Here is a 16,536-nt window from a genome sequence, read left to right on the forward strand (position 1 = left end):
GAAAAACTCCATGAGTAATATAAAATCAATTTAAGAAATACTATTGTCGCCTGAACTGGCAGTGAATGAGTTAACCAAAAGTAAGACCAAAACAAAAATGTCTTCTTTGATTGGCCAGCCTGCATTTTGTGGGTGTGCCCAATCAGCGCGAAGTCACTCAAGACGCGTATGTTTGTCAATGGAGCAGTCATTTGTTTATTTGTCCGGTTTAAATTTACAACCAGAAAAAGAGATGGATGGATTGATCCCAGGATGTTACAGAGGAGGAGAACGAAAATCGTTTATCCAAGAACAACCAGGTTTGGCTTTAGTTGCGATATTTAAATATATACGTATATAAAAAATACAACAACACAGTCATGTTGAACGTGGTGGTGGTTGTTGGTCTTTCAGTCTTTTTACTTCTGGGCTGGGATCATGCCGTCAATGGCCTCTCCCTTCTCCAGTTTCTTCTCCATCTCCACCATGAGCTTGACGCCATCGACCACCAGTTGAACCTGGTACACCTCGGAGGAGCCCAGACGGTCGGCGTTGGAGATGTCGAACACGCCACCCACGGAGGCCGTGTCCACGCCACCTGCAGGTAAGACCATCCATTTCAACCACAATACGTATTTATAGTATCACAGTGGTAGGGTACCTATGGCTCGGGAGCCAAACGTGGCTCTTTTGATAGGTGCATATGGCTCTCCGCTAAACTGTGAGCTAAAATATGGGTTGCACACTCCTATTTATTATCATTGATGAGCAACAGGTGACAATGTTGTCAGATCTCAGAGAATTTTAAAACTTTAAAAGTGGTGACATTATGAAAAATATTCAATGGAGCCCATGTGATATTATCTTGATTAACTAACTAGTTTTGGTCATTAAAAAATATGAGTGTGTTTTTTAAATATTATTTCTATATGTCAATGCTGAATGGATTTAATTCAAATGATTAAATACAGAAATACTATTTGGTTATGGCCTCGAGTAACATTAAAGTAGATTTTTCATAGAATTTAACACAAGCCAATTTATTTAAATCAAACACTATAAATAAAGTGGAAAACAGAAGATATTTTTATATATTTTACACGAACTGGGTCGACTGCATTAGCCACCATGCAGTGCTTTTAGCTCACATTTCTTGAGCACAAAAAATCTGCTACACGACTGCTCTTATTTTGAAGATCAGCATTACGGATTTTGAGGGAAGTGGAAGGTTGAAGTTTACTAACTCGCTACGTTGGCAGTTCTTGGAGACCAACATGAAGGTAAACTTCACATGCGGGTGACGTGATCCTACCTGTGCCGCGCTTCTGCAGACGCAGTCTGGTGAGGATTTCCTCAAACTTGGCGTGCGTGCTGAGCTTGGGCAGCTTGACGTGAACGCCGCCACGCAGGCCGGTGCCCAAGTTAGAGGGGCAGGTGAGGATGTAGCCCAGATGCTCGTTCCACATGAAGCCGTGGTTGTGCTTCTTGAAGATCTCCTCGATCTGAGCCGGGCGGAAGGCGTCGTTTAGGCGAGTGAGGGACCTCCACAAAAATTCCATTGGGCCTTACTTACCTTCTGCAGACCCACGCAGAAGCGCCTGAAGACCTCCTTCATGTTACCGCCCTTCTGCATGGAGATGACGCGCAGGTGGTCCTCCTCGTTGACCCACACCAGGAAGGTCTTGCTGTCGTTGTGCCTGCACAACGGAACCCAAACCACTGATTGATGGACGTGGTGGACGAATGTGAGGCCTAACGGAGGAAGGCGCCTCACCAGATGCCCCTGCCGTCGGGCCAATCGCGGGCCATGCCGGCGCAAGTCAGCAGTGGGGACACGGGCTTGTCGAAGAGGAAGTGGTCAGCGATCAGCTGCTCCTGCTCGGCGTCGGTCATGCCTTCCAGGGGGTAGTACTTGCCCTTGAACTCGCCCTCAAGGCTGGCCAGAGCTGAACGAGGGGGAAAATATTAGAAAAATTGGGAACATGCACTTGAATATGACTTGTGTGAGAAGTTTGACTTCAGTCACTTAGATGGTAACTTTTAAGTATTAAATATTTGTAAGTTATTAAGCGTTTGGACAAAATGTCTTCCATTTGATTTGTGTTGGCGCAATGCTTATTAAAAGAAATGTAGTCAAAACATTATTCCAACTGGTGCAAGTTGAACAACTATATCTTCTGTTGCTAACTACCACAGCACATATTCTATGAACCATTGTCATAAACCTGGCTTGGTGGGCTCGAATGAGTTAGAAAACCAATTATAAAATTGAAGTTTGTTGATTGACCAGTATTTTAAGCACATTATTTCTAATGTCACTTTCATTGAAGCAATTTAAGGGTGAAATGTGAAAGATAGTCACCCTCGATGGACAGCTTCTCAATGCCTCTGCGCTCTCCACGGCTGTTGTGGGGCGGCAGGGTGAATCCCTTGATGCTACGGCCGGTACGCACGCGGCTGGACAGAACATAGTTGGGGTCCAAGTCGTCTCCGCCCTGCCAGGGAAAAAAGACCACCCGACCGTTGGTCTGGCAAATCCGGGCCAAACAAGCCAACACAAATTCATTTCGGCCAAGAACCACTCGCCTTCAGGTTCTCGAAGTTCAGGTCGGTCTTGTGCTTGTCGTTGGGTCCATAGCCGTTGTGGCGGTCCGAGATGACGGGGTCCAGCAGGTCCTTGAAGACCTCGTAGCACTCCTCGTCACCGGCCACGCATCCCACGGTCATGATGAAGGGATGTCCTGAGGAAGAGGAGGTAGATTAAGTGGTTAGTTAGGGGGTCTCTTCTTTGACAACGGAAGGTGGCCATCGCCGCATACCGGGGTTGTCCACGCCGGTCTGGATGACGTCATCCACGGTGAAGCCACTGGGAGTGGATTTGCCCCTCAGCTTGCCGTAGATCTCCTTGGTCAGGATCTGCCCGGAGATAGACCTCCATTGTTCGCGATTGGTCGCAAATGACGTGTGGGCGTGTATGTGCTACCTTGGCCATGTGGTTGTTGTGCAGGGACAGATCGGGGTACTCGTCGTCCACCGTGAACTTCATCTTGTAGTCGTTGTGAACGTTCTTGGCCATGGCTGCGGTTTCTGCTCCGACTGGAACGCACAGGATTCCAAATTGGGACCCGTTAAACCCTTTTTAGTCATTCTGCAGTCTTAAGCACCCCCAGCGTTGTGTGAAGCCTCCCCAAGTGCTTGGGTGACCAGTCTTTGTGTCAGAAGGAGAAACCTTCTCATGATTGACGAGTGCTCAAAGTCAAAGGTATCGCTGTCTCGGCCTCACTCTGTCAATGTCGCTCTCAGCTGTGGCTCCGACACCCCCCACCCCAAGGAAGGAAAGATTATTAATAGTCTATAGCCCCCTTCCCCAGCCCCCCACCTGCAAGAGCACAAAAATGGAAAGATAGTTCATCTGTTCCACCTCGTCCAATTGCAGAAGAGCCATCTTGTTCTATACCGCGGCCCAAAATACATTGCCTTGCGCTAACCGTTATTTTTCATGATGATACAGTTATCAAAGTTTGAATTTAGAAAATCATCTTCAATGTCATTATCAAAAGTCAAGAGTTTATCAAAAAATTGATGAGTATTATTTTTCATCAATGTACTTGCAACTTTTTAAGAAATAATTGAAGTCTTTTTAAATCTATTGTTTAAACAATGAATTTATTATTATGTGACATTTATAGATTTTTTTAATGCTCCTACTGTTTGCATTTTGTCGCTTTTGCAGAAGGTTTTCATTACTAGCTTCTTTTTTAGTTTTTAAATGTTTCAAATGAATTGAAATCTCCGTTTAAAAATGTCACTCGTGGAATCGACCCACGACGACGACCTTGTGCCGAGACCTCCATTGCCATTTTCTGCATCAAACTACCGGGCGACACACTCTAATTCTCTCAAGACCAACTTGACTTTAGTTGTTGTTGTTGTTATTTCAAAGACAAACATGATTTCCGACGTTACCTGCTCAGGAGAAAAGTAACAGATCCCGGGATCAGATCCTGTCCACCAAATGTAGGAGTTGCCCAAGTGCGCCAGGTGTTGGATATCCCCTTTTATAGGGCCACCTCTTCCCCGACTGGTCGAGAGCCCCCCACGCCGGCCCGGCGTGATTGGACGCTGGCGGGCCGGGCGTTGAAAAAGGCAACATGGTGGCGGCGACAGCTGCGAGGAGAACATTGAAACCTTTGACCTCGCTGCTCGCGAACATGCTTTCAACTATAATCAGGCATGTACAAGTATGTACAAGTAGTACCATTGTGGGGTAAAAATGGACGCTCTCTTGCAAACGTAGCTTTTACTCTTTTGGACGTCTATTGCAGTCAATGTGAATGGCATATTTCCTGTGAGATTTTAAACCTGATGTCATCACTTGGAAGGCCTCAATTGAATTTGTGGAATAGATGACAGATGGGGAGGGCTTCCTGAAATACCCCCCCCCCCCCCCCCCCTGGTATTGTCAAGCTTTGCTGTAATTGCTCTCAAAGCTCTTTTAAAGTTCCTCATGGAGGACACTAATTTGATAAATCTCAGATATTCGCCTCTAGCTTATTAATCATTAGGAGTTATGAAGATTGGTGTAGGCTCTCAAACTTACGACCTAAGCGCCAATGGTAGCCCATGGGATAATATTTTGTATATTAATCAATTTAGAAAAGTAACCACTTTGTTCTCATAATATTACAAATACTTCTTCTGTTCCTTCCAAAAGATTTATCATTTATACTCTAATCATCCAACCTTAGTTTAAAAAATACCACTGAGCATTCACAACAGATGAAGAATGATAAGCCCTTAATGCACTTTTATATATTTATTTTAAAAATTAAATTGATTCAGGCTAATTTTTGAATAGACATCCATTGTTAAATGATGCATACACTTTCTCAGCAACACCCGGTGACATCCCACAAAAAAAAAGAACATTAAAATGCAAACTTTTGGACAAACTAAAGTCGTTTGTCGACACCGCCGTGAGAGGTGTCGGAGTAAAGGACGTCAGATTGTGGCGCACACGAGCGTCGGGTGTCCCGGCCGTGCGCTAAATCCTCCCTGCGGCTCGGGTTTCACCCAAATGGGCCTCGCCTCGCCGCGCCTTCCCAAATTAAACGCCACCGCTCATTGCCGTGACGACAAAGAGCATTTTCTCATACGAGCCACTTTTTAATTCAACCAATGAATGTCGTAGCGACAGGCAATACTTGGCACCCCCTTTGATAACACTGGCAATACGACGAAGGTCATGCCTTACGTATGTGTGTGTGTACGTGTGTTTTGCCACTGTGGCGCAGATCCAATTCCCCACTTTAGGTGCATACTGTATGTGCGTAAACACACACGCCACACCCCCCACAGCTGCCTGGGGTGATGGGTCGCCAGGGCAGTTATATAAGCAGGAACACTAGCCTCAATGATAACATGATAACAAACAATTCCATCACACTGTCAATCCAAGCAGTACAAAACGAAGATGCAAAACGTTCTGGTGCATTTATTGTGGCACCCAGTGTCCGCCAATATGTCCTAAATAATTACCGTCTTAACCCGGATGTAAGACAGTTTTTTTTGCATTGAAATAAGACTGCAAGAGTGTTGGTTGTCTTACATTTGGGGTTTAGGCATTATATCCATTCATATGCCAGATGAGTTAGGGTATATTTAAAGTGTATGTTGTAATTTTTTTAATTTTTTTGTCACTGTAGATTGGTTAATTTACATTTCAAAGAACAGAAGTCATTCATTTTCAAATATGATGATACTTTAGTGTACATATTTAAATGTTATGATATTAAGATGTGATTGACAGGTTTTGCAGGATTTGAATGAGGCAAAACAACATGTCATTATATTAAGTATTTCTGGTCATATTTTTAATAATACTTATTTTCTTTTGTGACTTTAACCTGAACCTACTTGACTTTGACTGTTGTCGACGTAAGGTCACTGTCGAAACAAAACTACTTTGCGACGGCTGTCAAAGTACGAGCTGCTTACTTTGAGAATTGCCTAGTAAGTGTTCCATGAGCGTTAATCGTTAAATTGAGAGTGGGGTAAGGTAAGAAAGAGTATGTTTACATGTGTCTGACACTTTAAATTTACGATATATTTGATTGTCTTGGCATTATTTTGCTGTCAATGTTTTATTGGTCTCAGAGGTCATGCAAGGTATTTCTATGAGGACATGACATCATTGTACATCACATAGCAGCCACTTTGGCACACCAACAGCATGTCATCGACATTCACAGCCACTTTTCATAGCGTGTAAATTACAGGTTTTTCGTTAGTTTTTTGAAATCTGGATTTTTACACTTAAAACGTTAACTGAATAAAGCGGCCATGTCACACCAGTCTGACTTATAAACTCTTTCTATTTTAGGGCCGAGTCTTCCGCCAGACCCCGATTGGATTCCGTCAACTCAGCTGTCACCGCTTGTGACCCTGCACACCCGGTAATACCGACACCCACCGACCCCCCAGTCCCCAACACCCCCCAACACGCATGCACGCATTTTGTGACAGTGCATTTGTTAAGACTTTCAAAAGTGAAAATAGTGAGTGAAGTTGGGTGGACATGTTTTTTTGAACTCATTCACTGCCAACCCTTCCAAGTTACTTCATTGGCTGCCATTGACAGTGCTAAACGTCCAATTCATTTGAACTAGATGATCTGCCGTTCATGCACTATTAGCCCTCTCAGTTCAAATGGATTGGACGTCTACTAGTGACACGGTTCAATTCACAGCAGGAGAAAGAAAAGAGCCGTGTGATTGGACGTCCATCACGACTTGGCGTGAACCTTTACCAAAAAAAAAAACATGGACCTCACTTCAACTATACTTATTTATTCATCTCGTATTTATCTTATTATTTATTCGTCTGTCTGTTGTTATTTGTGCACTATGTGGTCAAAGCTTTAAAAGCCATTATACTTGTATAATGACAATAAAAGCATTCCTTTTAATTCAATAGTACTGTTTGATAGCATCAAGACCACTGTATTACGTCATCTTCAAAACATAGACATAAGTTAAGTTGACAGGACAAACCACGTCGTGGAGCACGGCAAGCAAGCCACCATCTTTTCCAAATTCAATATGGCTGGACAATATGGGCGTGGTTACTACGTCATCTTCAAAACATAGACATAAATTAAGTTGATAGAACAAACCACCTCGTGGAGCACGGCAGCAAGCCACCATCTTTTCCAAATTCAATATGGCTGGACAATATGGGCGTGGTTATCACGTCATCTTCAAAACATAGACATGGATTAAGTTGAGAGGACAAACCACCTCTTGGAGCACGGCAAGCAAGCCACCATCTTTCATCACATTCAAGATGGTTGGATCATATGGGCGTGGTTGCGATTATTGTCACCCAGCTGTGTAAATTAAGCACATGTGCAGGGTTTCGCCCTTTCCAATGGTATTTTCTATGCCGACGGACGACGAGGTAAGGTGTGGAGCACTTTGCTCCTCTAAGTGCGTTTTTATCACGCTACCTGTTGATTTTTTAGGAATCAATTGATCCAAAAAACGACCACAAATCGTTTAGTTTAATGCCAGATCGTTGGCTTAATGGTTTAATGCCACACCGTCGACAATTTTAAGTTTGGGTTCCCCTATCCCCACTAGCTGTGTGCCGCGTGTAGCCAGTTAGCATTAAAGTCAAGATGACTCTTAGCATTTGACTTTAAAAGCATGTTGTCCGTTTTCTCTCAATTATTGAGTCGTGTAGTCGTGTCTCTTTTTAACTTAATCAAACAATGGAGTCGTATGTCTTTTTAATTTAACCAAACAAAGCTCAGACATCAACGGATAGTTTGCTGGGTAAAGGTTCACTCAAAAAGGACATCCAGAGGCAAGTTGCCCGTCAAGATGACTTAGCATTTGACTCTAAAAGCATGTTGTCCGTTTTCTCTCAATTATTGAGTCGTGTAGTCGTGTCTCTTTTTAACTTAATCAAACAATGGAGTCGTATGTCTTTTTAATTTAATCAAACAAAGCTGAGACATCAACGGGTAAAGGTTCACTCAGATAGGACATCCAGAGGCAAGTTGCCGGTGTTTTGTATGTAATGATAGTTTTCACCGTGTGCGCGCTAAACAGCCTTTTCCAATTTGTAATTGTTCTGTTCTCACCAAAAATGATTTATACAAAAATTAAGCCAACTTTCTCCTAGTTTTTGATGTCAGGCTGTATATTTAATCACCTTGTCTGGAAAACGGGAAAATAGCATGGAGCACTCACGAACTTATGTTCATTTGTTCTTTATCTTGATTGTTTATTAAATATCTTGTAAGATTTCTCTTGCCTATAATAATTGTTTGGCAAATAGTTTGATTAAATCAATTTTTCCCCTTTTTAGCACCAAGACCACTCAAACCCTTGAGGTTACAGGAGAGAAGACTGGGCCGAATCAAGGTAAAACTAGTTCCTCTAAAAAACTACAAGCCTATCTCTATATATATATGATAACTTTGATTTGTTTTAATTTTTTTTAGCAAGCATCGGATCTTCCTCGCAAGTTGCCCGCTTGAAGATGGCTCTAATTTCTGCACTTTGGAGAATGCTGGCAGGTTAGTATATTTGTTTATTGTAAAATATTTAAGTATTCATCCAAATAAGCTTGTAATATCTGATTTATTTTATGAATTATTTCACTAAGTTGTCACTTCTCCCCCTCTTTTATAGGTAAAGTCCAGTTCTCTGGCTCATGCTGGCAAAATGAAGCATCAAACTTTTATGGTGAAGAAGTTCCAGAAATGTTATTTGATGTAAAAATCCAATATGGGGGCAGGATTTAATTCTAAGTCTTTCTTCTCTTGTAAGAAAAGACTTCCAAATCCTGCCCAACATTTTCAAAAGACTTGGCGACAACAACTCTTTACGAGTCAAGTCTTTTTTTTTTTTCTTTTTATTCTTCAAAAATACTTCTGTAAAATATCCTCTTGTTTTAATAAAAAAAATACTTGTGTAAAACTGCTGTTTGACAAATTTTCTGGTATTTTTTTAATGTGTAAAATTTTGACTGTTTGTTCCCCCCTTTTTTTCCCCCCAAAAAATACTTCTGTAAAATATGGTTAAGTTTTTTTTTTTTAAATACTTGTATAAAAATATGGTTTTTTTTTAAAATTTCCACTAAGCTGATTTTTTTGTGGAAATAAAAACTGTTAAGTGTTTAACTCCAGATTTTTTTGTCTGCATGTTTCCAGCAGAAAAAAGTTTGAAGTTTACACCATGTTACATTTAATAAAAACCTTTAACCTGTCATGACACTTGCTTTCTTTTACAAGAAAAATGAATAAGACATGTATACATTTCAAGAAAGTTTATTTTTCCCCACAATATGACTTTTGAGAATGATGCATTCAGCCAACAATGGAAAGATCCACTGATGAAATTCTGAGGGAGAAAAAAAAGTCAAGTTAGAATACACCAACATTAAAAAATATTACCAAGTGTTACATATCAAAAAGATACTTACCATCTCTAAGTCAGCAAGCCTCACCCCACTGCTAAAAAAAAATAGACAGGGTGAATAAATGGACATTTTTGGCTTGGTTTTCTTTTTAACTGTGGCAGAGACTCAAAAATAAGAGTCTAACAGGAATCTCCAATTTTAGTCCTCAAAAGCCCCTATCCAGTCTATTTTCCATGTCTTCCAACACACCAAATGGTCACATGGTGGGAGATATGGAAAGCATACTAGACAGGGGACCTTCGAGGACCAGAGTTAGAGACCCCTGCTCTAAAATGACAAGTACGTGAGGGGATGTTGGTGTCCAAGACTGCCGTTCAATGTATCACCCTTTCTTTAGCGTTGATTTGGTGGACCCTGAAAAAAAAAAGATACAAAATGAGTAAATTTAGTACACGACATGAAAATAAGAAATCAAGTAACCTGAAACACTTGAGTCATACCTCACACACACGACTTCTTTGCGCTTGGTCGATTTTTTTTTCTCCAGCTTTCACCTGCTCTGTGGCTTCTTCCATCATCACCGTGACTTGTCATTTCATCCTGTAAGTGTATCAATTAATCATTTTAAATCCATTTTTTTTAAAATAAATGCCAAAAAGTTATCATTGATTCTATTTTTCTCTTCCTAGACAGGGGAAAATGGCTATACTACTGTGTTGAAATTTGAGTCAAAAATGACCCCTGGGCATTGTTGAATAAATGCCTCTCTTAGGCCTCGTCAAAACCACATTTAAATCACTAAAAATAAAAAGGTCCAAGCCCAGGGTAAAGGTATATTCATTTCACAAGTGTACGTTTATTCCTTACACCACTACTGATGGTGCGTGTTAACCACACATGTAGCTTGCTATTTATAATCAAAACCAAACCAGTTAGTGTGTTTTCATTCCAAGCGTAAATGTATCATAATTTAAAAAAAAGCCGATTGAGCAAAGCCTTGAATACTGAACGATGATATTTAATTAATACACGGATAGAGAAAAAAGAAACTACCCATTTAAAAAATGACTCACTTAGCTGACAAACAGCTCGGTATGGCGTCGACAAGCTGCTCCTTTTCGGCCGTTTTGGTCACTTTTCTCGATGTCTCCCAGCATTCTGTGCTCGTCAAGTAACTGAAACACACAAAGGAATGACTCATTTTTAAACATAAAGACCTGTAGGTAATGTAACGTAGCCAAATTGCTTGCAAACATTTCACTGTCTGCAACCACGTGTGGCTACATCACGAGAAGGAAGCATGCCCCCGTCAAAAAGGACAGTTAAAATGAGAACTGAGGCTTCTAAACCGCAAAATGACAACGTACCGAATGCTCTGCATTGTCCCGTGGGAAGTTTATCAAGTCTTTCTTCGGTAAATTGTCACTTTTGAGTTGCTCGGCAGTCCACTGCCGAACACGGCTGCTGTCTCAACTGCCATTTTGAAGAATGGCCGACCATTGAACTATGACCTCGGCCACGCCTACCACACAAAAACACATTATTTTCATAATACATAACCTGTATTAGTGTTTTCATAATAACGTGCATTAGACTAATACACGTTATTATGAAAACAATGTAGTATTTTTATGTCTATTCGTGAACATTTTACATATACGCCTTAAGTAAATATTTTACTTTCAGCCACAATGTTCGAGTGTGACAGTATCCAGTGACGTCGATTAGCCGCGGGGGATGCTGGGAAAGTAAAGGGTCAGGTAAGCTCCTCAGTCCACTACTGTCATAAAACAATGGTAGAAACACTGGAAGTTTGTGGCTTTACCCTCCAGAACAAAGCACGGACTTTGTTACATGTAACTGCAATTGCATATTTTTTTAAAATATTATTTATCCTGTACAACATATACATAGAAAATTAACGTTAAATGTTTTATACATTGTAACAGAGTCGTGTTTGCTAGTGTTATGACGGAATGTTTTGACATTTACTTTTGTAAGTGAACTTTGTAAGCGGAAGTTGTTACTTGCTGCTCTTAGCAAAAATGCTAGTGGTATATGACCGCCGACAGCAAGTAAAGGAAGCTGCAGGTGGATCGATAACGCTTTTGATACCTTTTAGCACCAACATCCTTCTCATCATCACACAAGCCGACCGACAATGTCTCACAGATCACATTGATTTAATGTAAAAAGCTCTTCCACTTGCAGCGCACAAAGCAAAACGAGATCCCGGCGCAGGGCGGACTTAGCAGGTAGGCTAAAAATAACTTTTGGGGGGAGTGGAAAAGAGCTTGCGTCTTTTGTGTGTTTTCTTCTGCTTGGGACGCACAAATGTAGTCGCCGACGGAATCTTGCCTTTTTATTTATTTTACAAACGTCACGTCATTTTGACTTTCAATGTCAATTTAAAGTCAAGTTGGGACCTTTGTGTGCAAAATTATAATTGTTGCTTTCGGGCCCGGATGCACTCTGCCTGATTAAAAAAAGGACTGACAGAAGGTCAGTGGATGTCTTTAGAAAATAGAAATATATACATTCAAAAGGACTTCAAGAAATTAACTGGTTTGTACTAAAAATAACAATACTGGTGGGCTATTTTTTTCCATTAGAAAATAGTATCGACAACAGTAAAAATTGGTTTAGTGGTAGATATAGCATGTCACTTTTAATTTGAAGGTGTATGAGCATTTTATTAAATAAAAATGAAAGATAATCATTTTCATCATTGTGATATTTTTTTTACTTCAGATGATTTTTAAAAAAATCAACCACTATTTTTAAGTGAAATGTAGCGATTTAAATTAAAAGAAGTCACTCTTCTTCACAAATAAGACTAAGTGAAAAGCAGTCAATACCTGTTTTCAAGTAGAATAAGAGTATATAAATATGGCATGGATTAGCAATAACTGTAAAACTAATCACTTTTCAAATCTAGAAAATATTTTTTATAAATTAAGCTGAATCACAATATTAATCCTCATTTCATTTTTTTCTTCCAATATCCAATGACACTCATGCAGCATTTCTTTTACATCTTGTACAAGTTATCATTTCTTTTTTTCTAGATTTATTGTGGCACGTCCTACCGTGCAGTCATGTTGTCGGCGGAGGAGCTCCTGTGCAGCACGCAGCAGGTGATCGCCGGCCTGGAGGCGCTCAGAGGAGAGAACCGTGGCCTGCTGGAGAGCCTGCAGTCGTCCGGCCGCGGCGTCGAGAGCGGCCTCGGCAGCGTGGAGCTGGAGAAGAGTGGTATTTTACGACGGTCGCTGGACAGGATCGAGCTGGGACTCAGCGAAGCGCAGGTAGAGCCCGACGCACGCGCTCAGAAGGCGACCGCGAGCTCACCGGGGTGGGCTGTCACTTTGCCCGGCAGGTGATGACGGCGCTGTCGGCTCATTTGGGTTCTCTGGAGGCCGAAAAACAGAAGCTGCGAGCTCAGGTGAGGCCGAAAGGAGGAGCTTTGGCCCAGGAGCCCTTTTATTTTGCTCCCTGTTACCTTTTCAGGTGCGCCGCCTGTGTCAGGAAAACCAGTGGCTGCGTGACGAGCTTGCCGGCGCCCAGCAGCGATTGCAAGAGCGAGAGCAGGACGTGGTGACGCTGGAGGAGCAGAACCGACATCTCCAATTCATGGCCTCCATCCGCAAGTACGACCAGGAGGAAGCGCCTCCGTCGCAGGTGAGAAGCACTTTCATCTAAGTAAAAAAATGTATATGAAAAAAAATTGACTCGCATAGAAATCCCCCTCCCCGTCTTATTTCAAGGACGAAAAGAACACCTCATCTGAAAAAGAATCTCTGGACGAGCTTTTTCCTGCAGAGGACGAGGAGTCGTCTCAAGGTAACATCTGCCGGCAAATGCGCGTGGAATCGGACGGATATTGTTGACGGCTGGCATTTTGCGCATCAGGCTCGTCGTCGCACCGCCACAGCAGCAGCGCAGCGGCGGCCGCAGCCCAGCAGGGGGGCTACGAGATTCCAGCTCGCCTTCGGACTCTCCACAACCTGGTCATCCAATATGCCTCCCAGGGCCGCTACGAGGTGGCCGTGCCTCTCTGTAAACAGGTAAACAGTGTTGGCATTAGTGTAGTATTTAACCCTTTCATGCACAAATTATGATTTTTTTTAAAGACATACAGAGTACTCATGTAATGACAAGGGTAAATGCATTTTAAAAATATATATATTTTTGAGATGTTTTAACCAAAACTTTCCAACCCCCCCACAGGCCTTGGAAGACTTGGAAAAGTCGTCGGGTCACACCCACCCAGATGTAGCTACCATGTTGAACATCCTGGCCCTAGTGTACAGGTGAGCTCACTCGCGGAGGCAACTCATTCCAAAGCCAACCACTCATGGTGATTCAATTCAACAAATGTCTTTGTTTAGAGACCAAAATAAATACAAAGAAGCCGCCAACCTGCTGAATGACGCACTGGCCATCAGGGAAAAAACACTGGGAGCCGACCACCCGGCTGTAAGTCCCCAAGTGTTATTACAATACACCACAGCCCAGTGGAAAATTATGAAAATGTTCAAAAAGGTCACAAGTCATTTTTTTTTGTAGGTGGCGGCCACGCTCAACAACCTGGCCGTTCTTTACGGGAAGCGAGGTAAATACACGGAGGCTGAGCCGCTGTGCAAGCGAGCGCTGCATATTCGAGAGAAGGTGAGAGAAATGTTGAGCTGGAGAAAATCTGAAATGATTCCAAAAAGAAAGAGAAGGAATGAAAAAAGCCTTTCAGCGTCATTGCAGTAAGCCTTTTTCCTTTTGGCTGGGCTCAGGTGCTGGGCACGGAGCACCCGGACGTGGCCAAGCAGCTCAACAACTTGGCGCTGCTGTGCCAGAACCAAGGCAAGTACCAAGAAGTGGAGCGCTACTACGAACGAGCCCTGCACATCTACCAGAGCAAGCTGGGACCTGACGACGCCAACGTGGCCAAGACCAAAAACAACTTGGTGAGCTGGCGAGTCCCAGCAAGCCCCGGCCGGCCCCTGACCCTCCTTCTTTCTTCTCTCAGGCTTCCTGTTACCTCAAGCAGGGAAAGTACCGCCAAGCCGAAGCGCTCTACAAGGAGATTCTCACCAGGGCGCACGAGAAGGAGTTTGGCTCCGATGAAGGTAAGGAAGGTACTATGAAACAAATATGGTATTTTACATATACTAGATGGAGCTGTAGCAATGGTAGTTAGTTGTGTTAAAAGCTAAAGGTAATTTCATTTCAAACTGGTATGAAACTAAAGTACCCTTAAATGCAGCTTTAAAATGATTTATTTTGGATTGATGTACTTTTGAAACGGTTACCTTGACAACCAACAGTTTCGGGTGACCCCCGTCCCAGCTGGTCAGACGGCGCCGAGTCGCAGGACGGCCCGCTGAGGCGAAGCGGCTCCTTCACCAAACTGCGCGAGTCCATACGTCGGAGTAGCGAGAAGCTGGTGCGCAAGCTCAAAGGTAGCGGCGTGGAGGACGAGACCCCCACCAACCCGGGGTAAAGACACGCTGCATTTTGTACTTGGGCAGAGTGAATCATTCTGCCGCAGATTTCAGCCAATCACGTCACTCCACTTGGTGGATGAGGAACCTACAAAATTCCACACAGAGAAAAAAAATATTACCAATTTAGAGCTTTTTTCTTTTTATGTTCACCATAAGTTGCTTTGTTTATGTTTGCTTTGTTCCGTATACAAAAAGTGACGCCGCTTTTTTTGCAGGATGAAAAGAGCAAATTCTCTGAACATGCTTCACGTGGGCGGACCGAGCGAGGACGGCGACCAGGTGAGCCACCGCCTTTGCATATAATGGGAAGCGGGCCATTTGACGCGTCCGTTTGCATTTCAGTCCCGACTGATGCGCCATCGGGGACTCAGCTCCAGCACACAACATCTCAACAGGCGAGGATCACTAGGGACCAGCTAGCCGTCAAACAAATGCACTCTCAAGCGTCACTTTTTGGAGGATAAGAAAGGAAAACTAAATGTTTGGCTGACATTCCAACATCACGTAATCCAATCCAGTACAAATGAACCAAAACAATGGCGGACCACTCAAATCCTGAAAGTAAAACTGGTGTTGCTCCATCTTCATCTAGTGGCCTATTTTAATTATTGCACACCCTCAATTTCAGGTTTCTGTAAACATAATTTTATTTATTTATTAAGACATTGGGAATATTTCAGACTACAAACATATCAGTGATGACGTTTTTTTTTTGCCTTTTAGATGAACTTTAATGCTGCATAAGTTGTTTACATGGGGCAGTTGCATTCCTTCCACTCATTTGTATATACATTTTAAAAGCAATTGAAATAAGGTGAACACTATTTTAGGTAATTATTGGTGTATATTTTTAAACTAATTCTATTTTGACACTTAACTTTTCTACTCTTATAGAAAACTCAAGTTTTTGCTCAATTTGGCTTTTTTTACCTACTGTTTTGCTCTTGTAGATTTTCCTGAGGGGGAAATTGTTACATATTTTGCTTAGTTTTATTGGAATAAGTCGATGTGGAAATATAAATAATGAACTATGAGTCAAAACGTTTGGATTTGACACAATATTAATATAATCAAGGGTGTCTGTTGTGTTAGCCCCCAGGAAGAAAAAACGATGGCAATACATGCTTTTGTAATGTATTTTCCCAAATAAAAGCCTTTACTTTATTTGGTCCTTACTATGCATTGTCATTTTTAAGGGAAAAGCCTTGCAATACATGCTCATTTATTCTTACGAAAATTAGCCTTACTATCCATTTATGGATGTAGAATGATGCCAAAGTTAGAGAGAGGAAAAAAGTTTAACCAAGTTAGGAAAGATACACAACTGTATAACGCTGGTTTTGGATACGAGGTAAATATTTGTTCATCCTAACCGGCCCACGACACAGATTTTTAGTCCAAAGAAAGAGTGTGCTTCAAACTCACCTGTTGATGACTCATTTTGCTCTGGATTTTAGTTTTTTTCTTTCTTTTGTGCTTGTCTTCTCCAACCCGGCGTGCAAAAACGAAAAGGACGCAACACGCCTGTTTTGCACGAAGCGGTTGTGGAATGAGACTATTGGCCCTTGACAAGATAAAACACCGCCGTCTGCTGCATTGGAGAGGACTGTCTTCTTCCTTGCTCCTATCC

At 42.2% G+C, this 16,536-nt stretch overlaps 2 protein-coding genes and 2 long non-coding RNA genes across 4 annotated transcripts; 2 read left to right on the forward strand and 2 right to left on the reverse strand.

Annotated features, from left to right (window-relative positions):
- Positions 1–171: 171 nt before the first annotated feature.
- ckmb (creatine kinase, muscle b) lies at positions 172–4,094 on the reverse strand. Its single transcript, XM_077722827.1, has 9 exons — positions 3,946–4,094; positions 2,963–3,075; positions 2,799–2,895; positions 2,566–2,720; positions 2,342–2,474; positions 1,754–1,925; positions 1,553–1,676; positions 1,292–1,481; positions 172–577 (listed from the first exon to the last, which is right to left on the reverse strand). The coding sequence occupies exons 2-9, from the start codon at positions 3,053–3,055 to the stop codon at positions 399–401; spliced, it is 1,143 nt and encodes a 380-aa protein (XP_077578953.1). The 5' UTR covers positions 3,056–3,075; positions 3,946–4,094; the 3' UTR covers positions 172–398.
- A 3,180-nt stretch (positions 4,095–7,274) lies between these two features.
- LOC144200636 (uncharacterized) lies at positions 7,275–8,976 on the forward strand. Its single transcript, XR_013327159.1, has 4 exons — positions 7,275–7,437; positions 8,353–8,408; positions 8,489–8,563; positions 8,679–8,976. It is a non-coding gene; the product is annotated as an uncharacterized LOC144200636 (long non-coding RNA).
- Positions 8,977–9,300: 324 nt separating this feature from the next.
- LOC144200988 (uncharacterized) lies at positions 9,301–16,464 on the reverse strand. Its single transcript, XR_013327235.1, has 11 exons — positions 16,332–16,464; positions 14,712–14,991; positions 13,187–13,462; positions 12,908–13,103; positions 12,757–12,817; positions 12,498–12,647; positions 10,776–10,930; positions 10,482–10,583; positions 9,909–10,008; positions 9,472–9,822; positions 9,301–9,389 (listed from the first exon to the last, which is right to left on the reverse strand). It is a non-coding gene; the product is annotated as an uncharacterized LOC144200988 (long non-coding RNA).
- On the forward strand, positions 11,438–15,892 carry klc3 (kinesin light chain 3). The gene is made up of 14 exons (XM_077723401.1): positions 11,438–11,663; positions 12,477–12,713; positions 12,785–12,850; positions 12,916–13,086; positions 13,173–13,248; positions 13,318–13,472; positions 13,636–13,718; positions 13,797–13,884; positions 13,975–14,076; positions 14,193–14,366; positions 14,429–14,528; positions 14,727–14,898; positions 15,122–15,185; positions 15,249–15,892. Exons 2-14 carry the CDS (start codon positions 12,507–12,509, stop codon positions 15,324–15,326), a joined length of 1,536 nt encoding a protein of 511 aa, XP_077579527.1. The 5' UTR covers positions 11,438–11,663; positions 12,477–12,506; the 3' UTR covers positions 15,327–15,892.
- Positions 16,465–16,536: the final 72 nt, after the last annotated feature.

Source organism: Stigmatopora nigra, chromosome 8, assembly GCF_051989575.1.
Source record: "Stigmatopora nigra isolate UIUO_SnigA chromosome 8, RoL_Snig_1.1, whole genome shotgun sequence".
Lineage (NCBI taxonomy): Eukaryota > Metazoa > Chordata > Actinopteri > Syngnathiformes > Syngnathidae > Stigmatopora > Stigmatopora nigra.

Coding starts and splice junctions, on each gene's coding strand:
- ckmb (XM_077722827.1), bottom strand. CDS start 3,055: ATGGCCAAGAACGTTCACAACGACTACAAGATGAAGTTCACGGTGGAC. Junction 2,896..2,962: donor ACAACAACCACATGGCCAAG/GTAGCACATACA, acceptor ATCTCCGGGCAG/ATCCTGACCAAGGAGATCTA. Junction 578..1,291: donor TCTGCAGAAGCGCGGCACAG/GTAGGATCACGT, acceptor TCTTACCTGCAG/GTGGCGTGGACACGGCCTCC.
- klc3 (XM_077723401.1), top strand. CDS start 12,507: ATGTTGTCGGCGGAGGAGCTCCTGTGCAGCACGCAGCAGGTGATCGCC. Junction 12,714..12,784: donor TGGGACTCAGCGAAGCGCAG/GTAGAGCCCGAC, acceptor TTTGCCCGGCAG/GTGATGACGGCGCTGTCGGC. Junction 14,899..15,121: donor GAGACCCCCACCAACCCGGG/GTAAAGACACGC, acceptor CTTTTTTTGCAG/GATGAAAAGAGCAAATTCTC.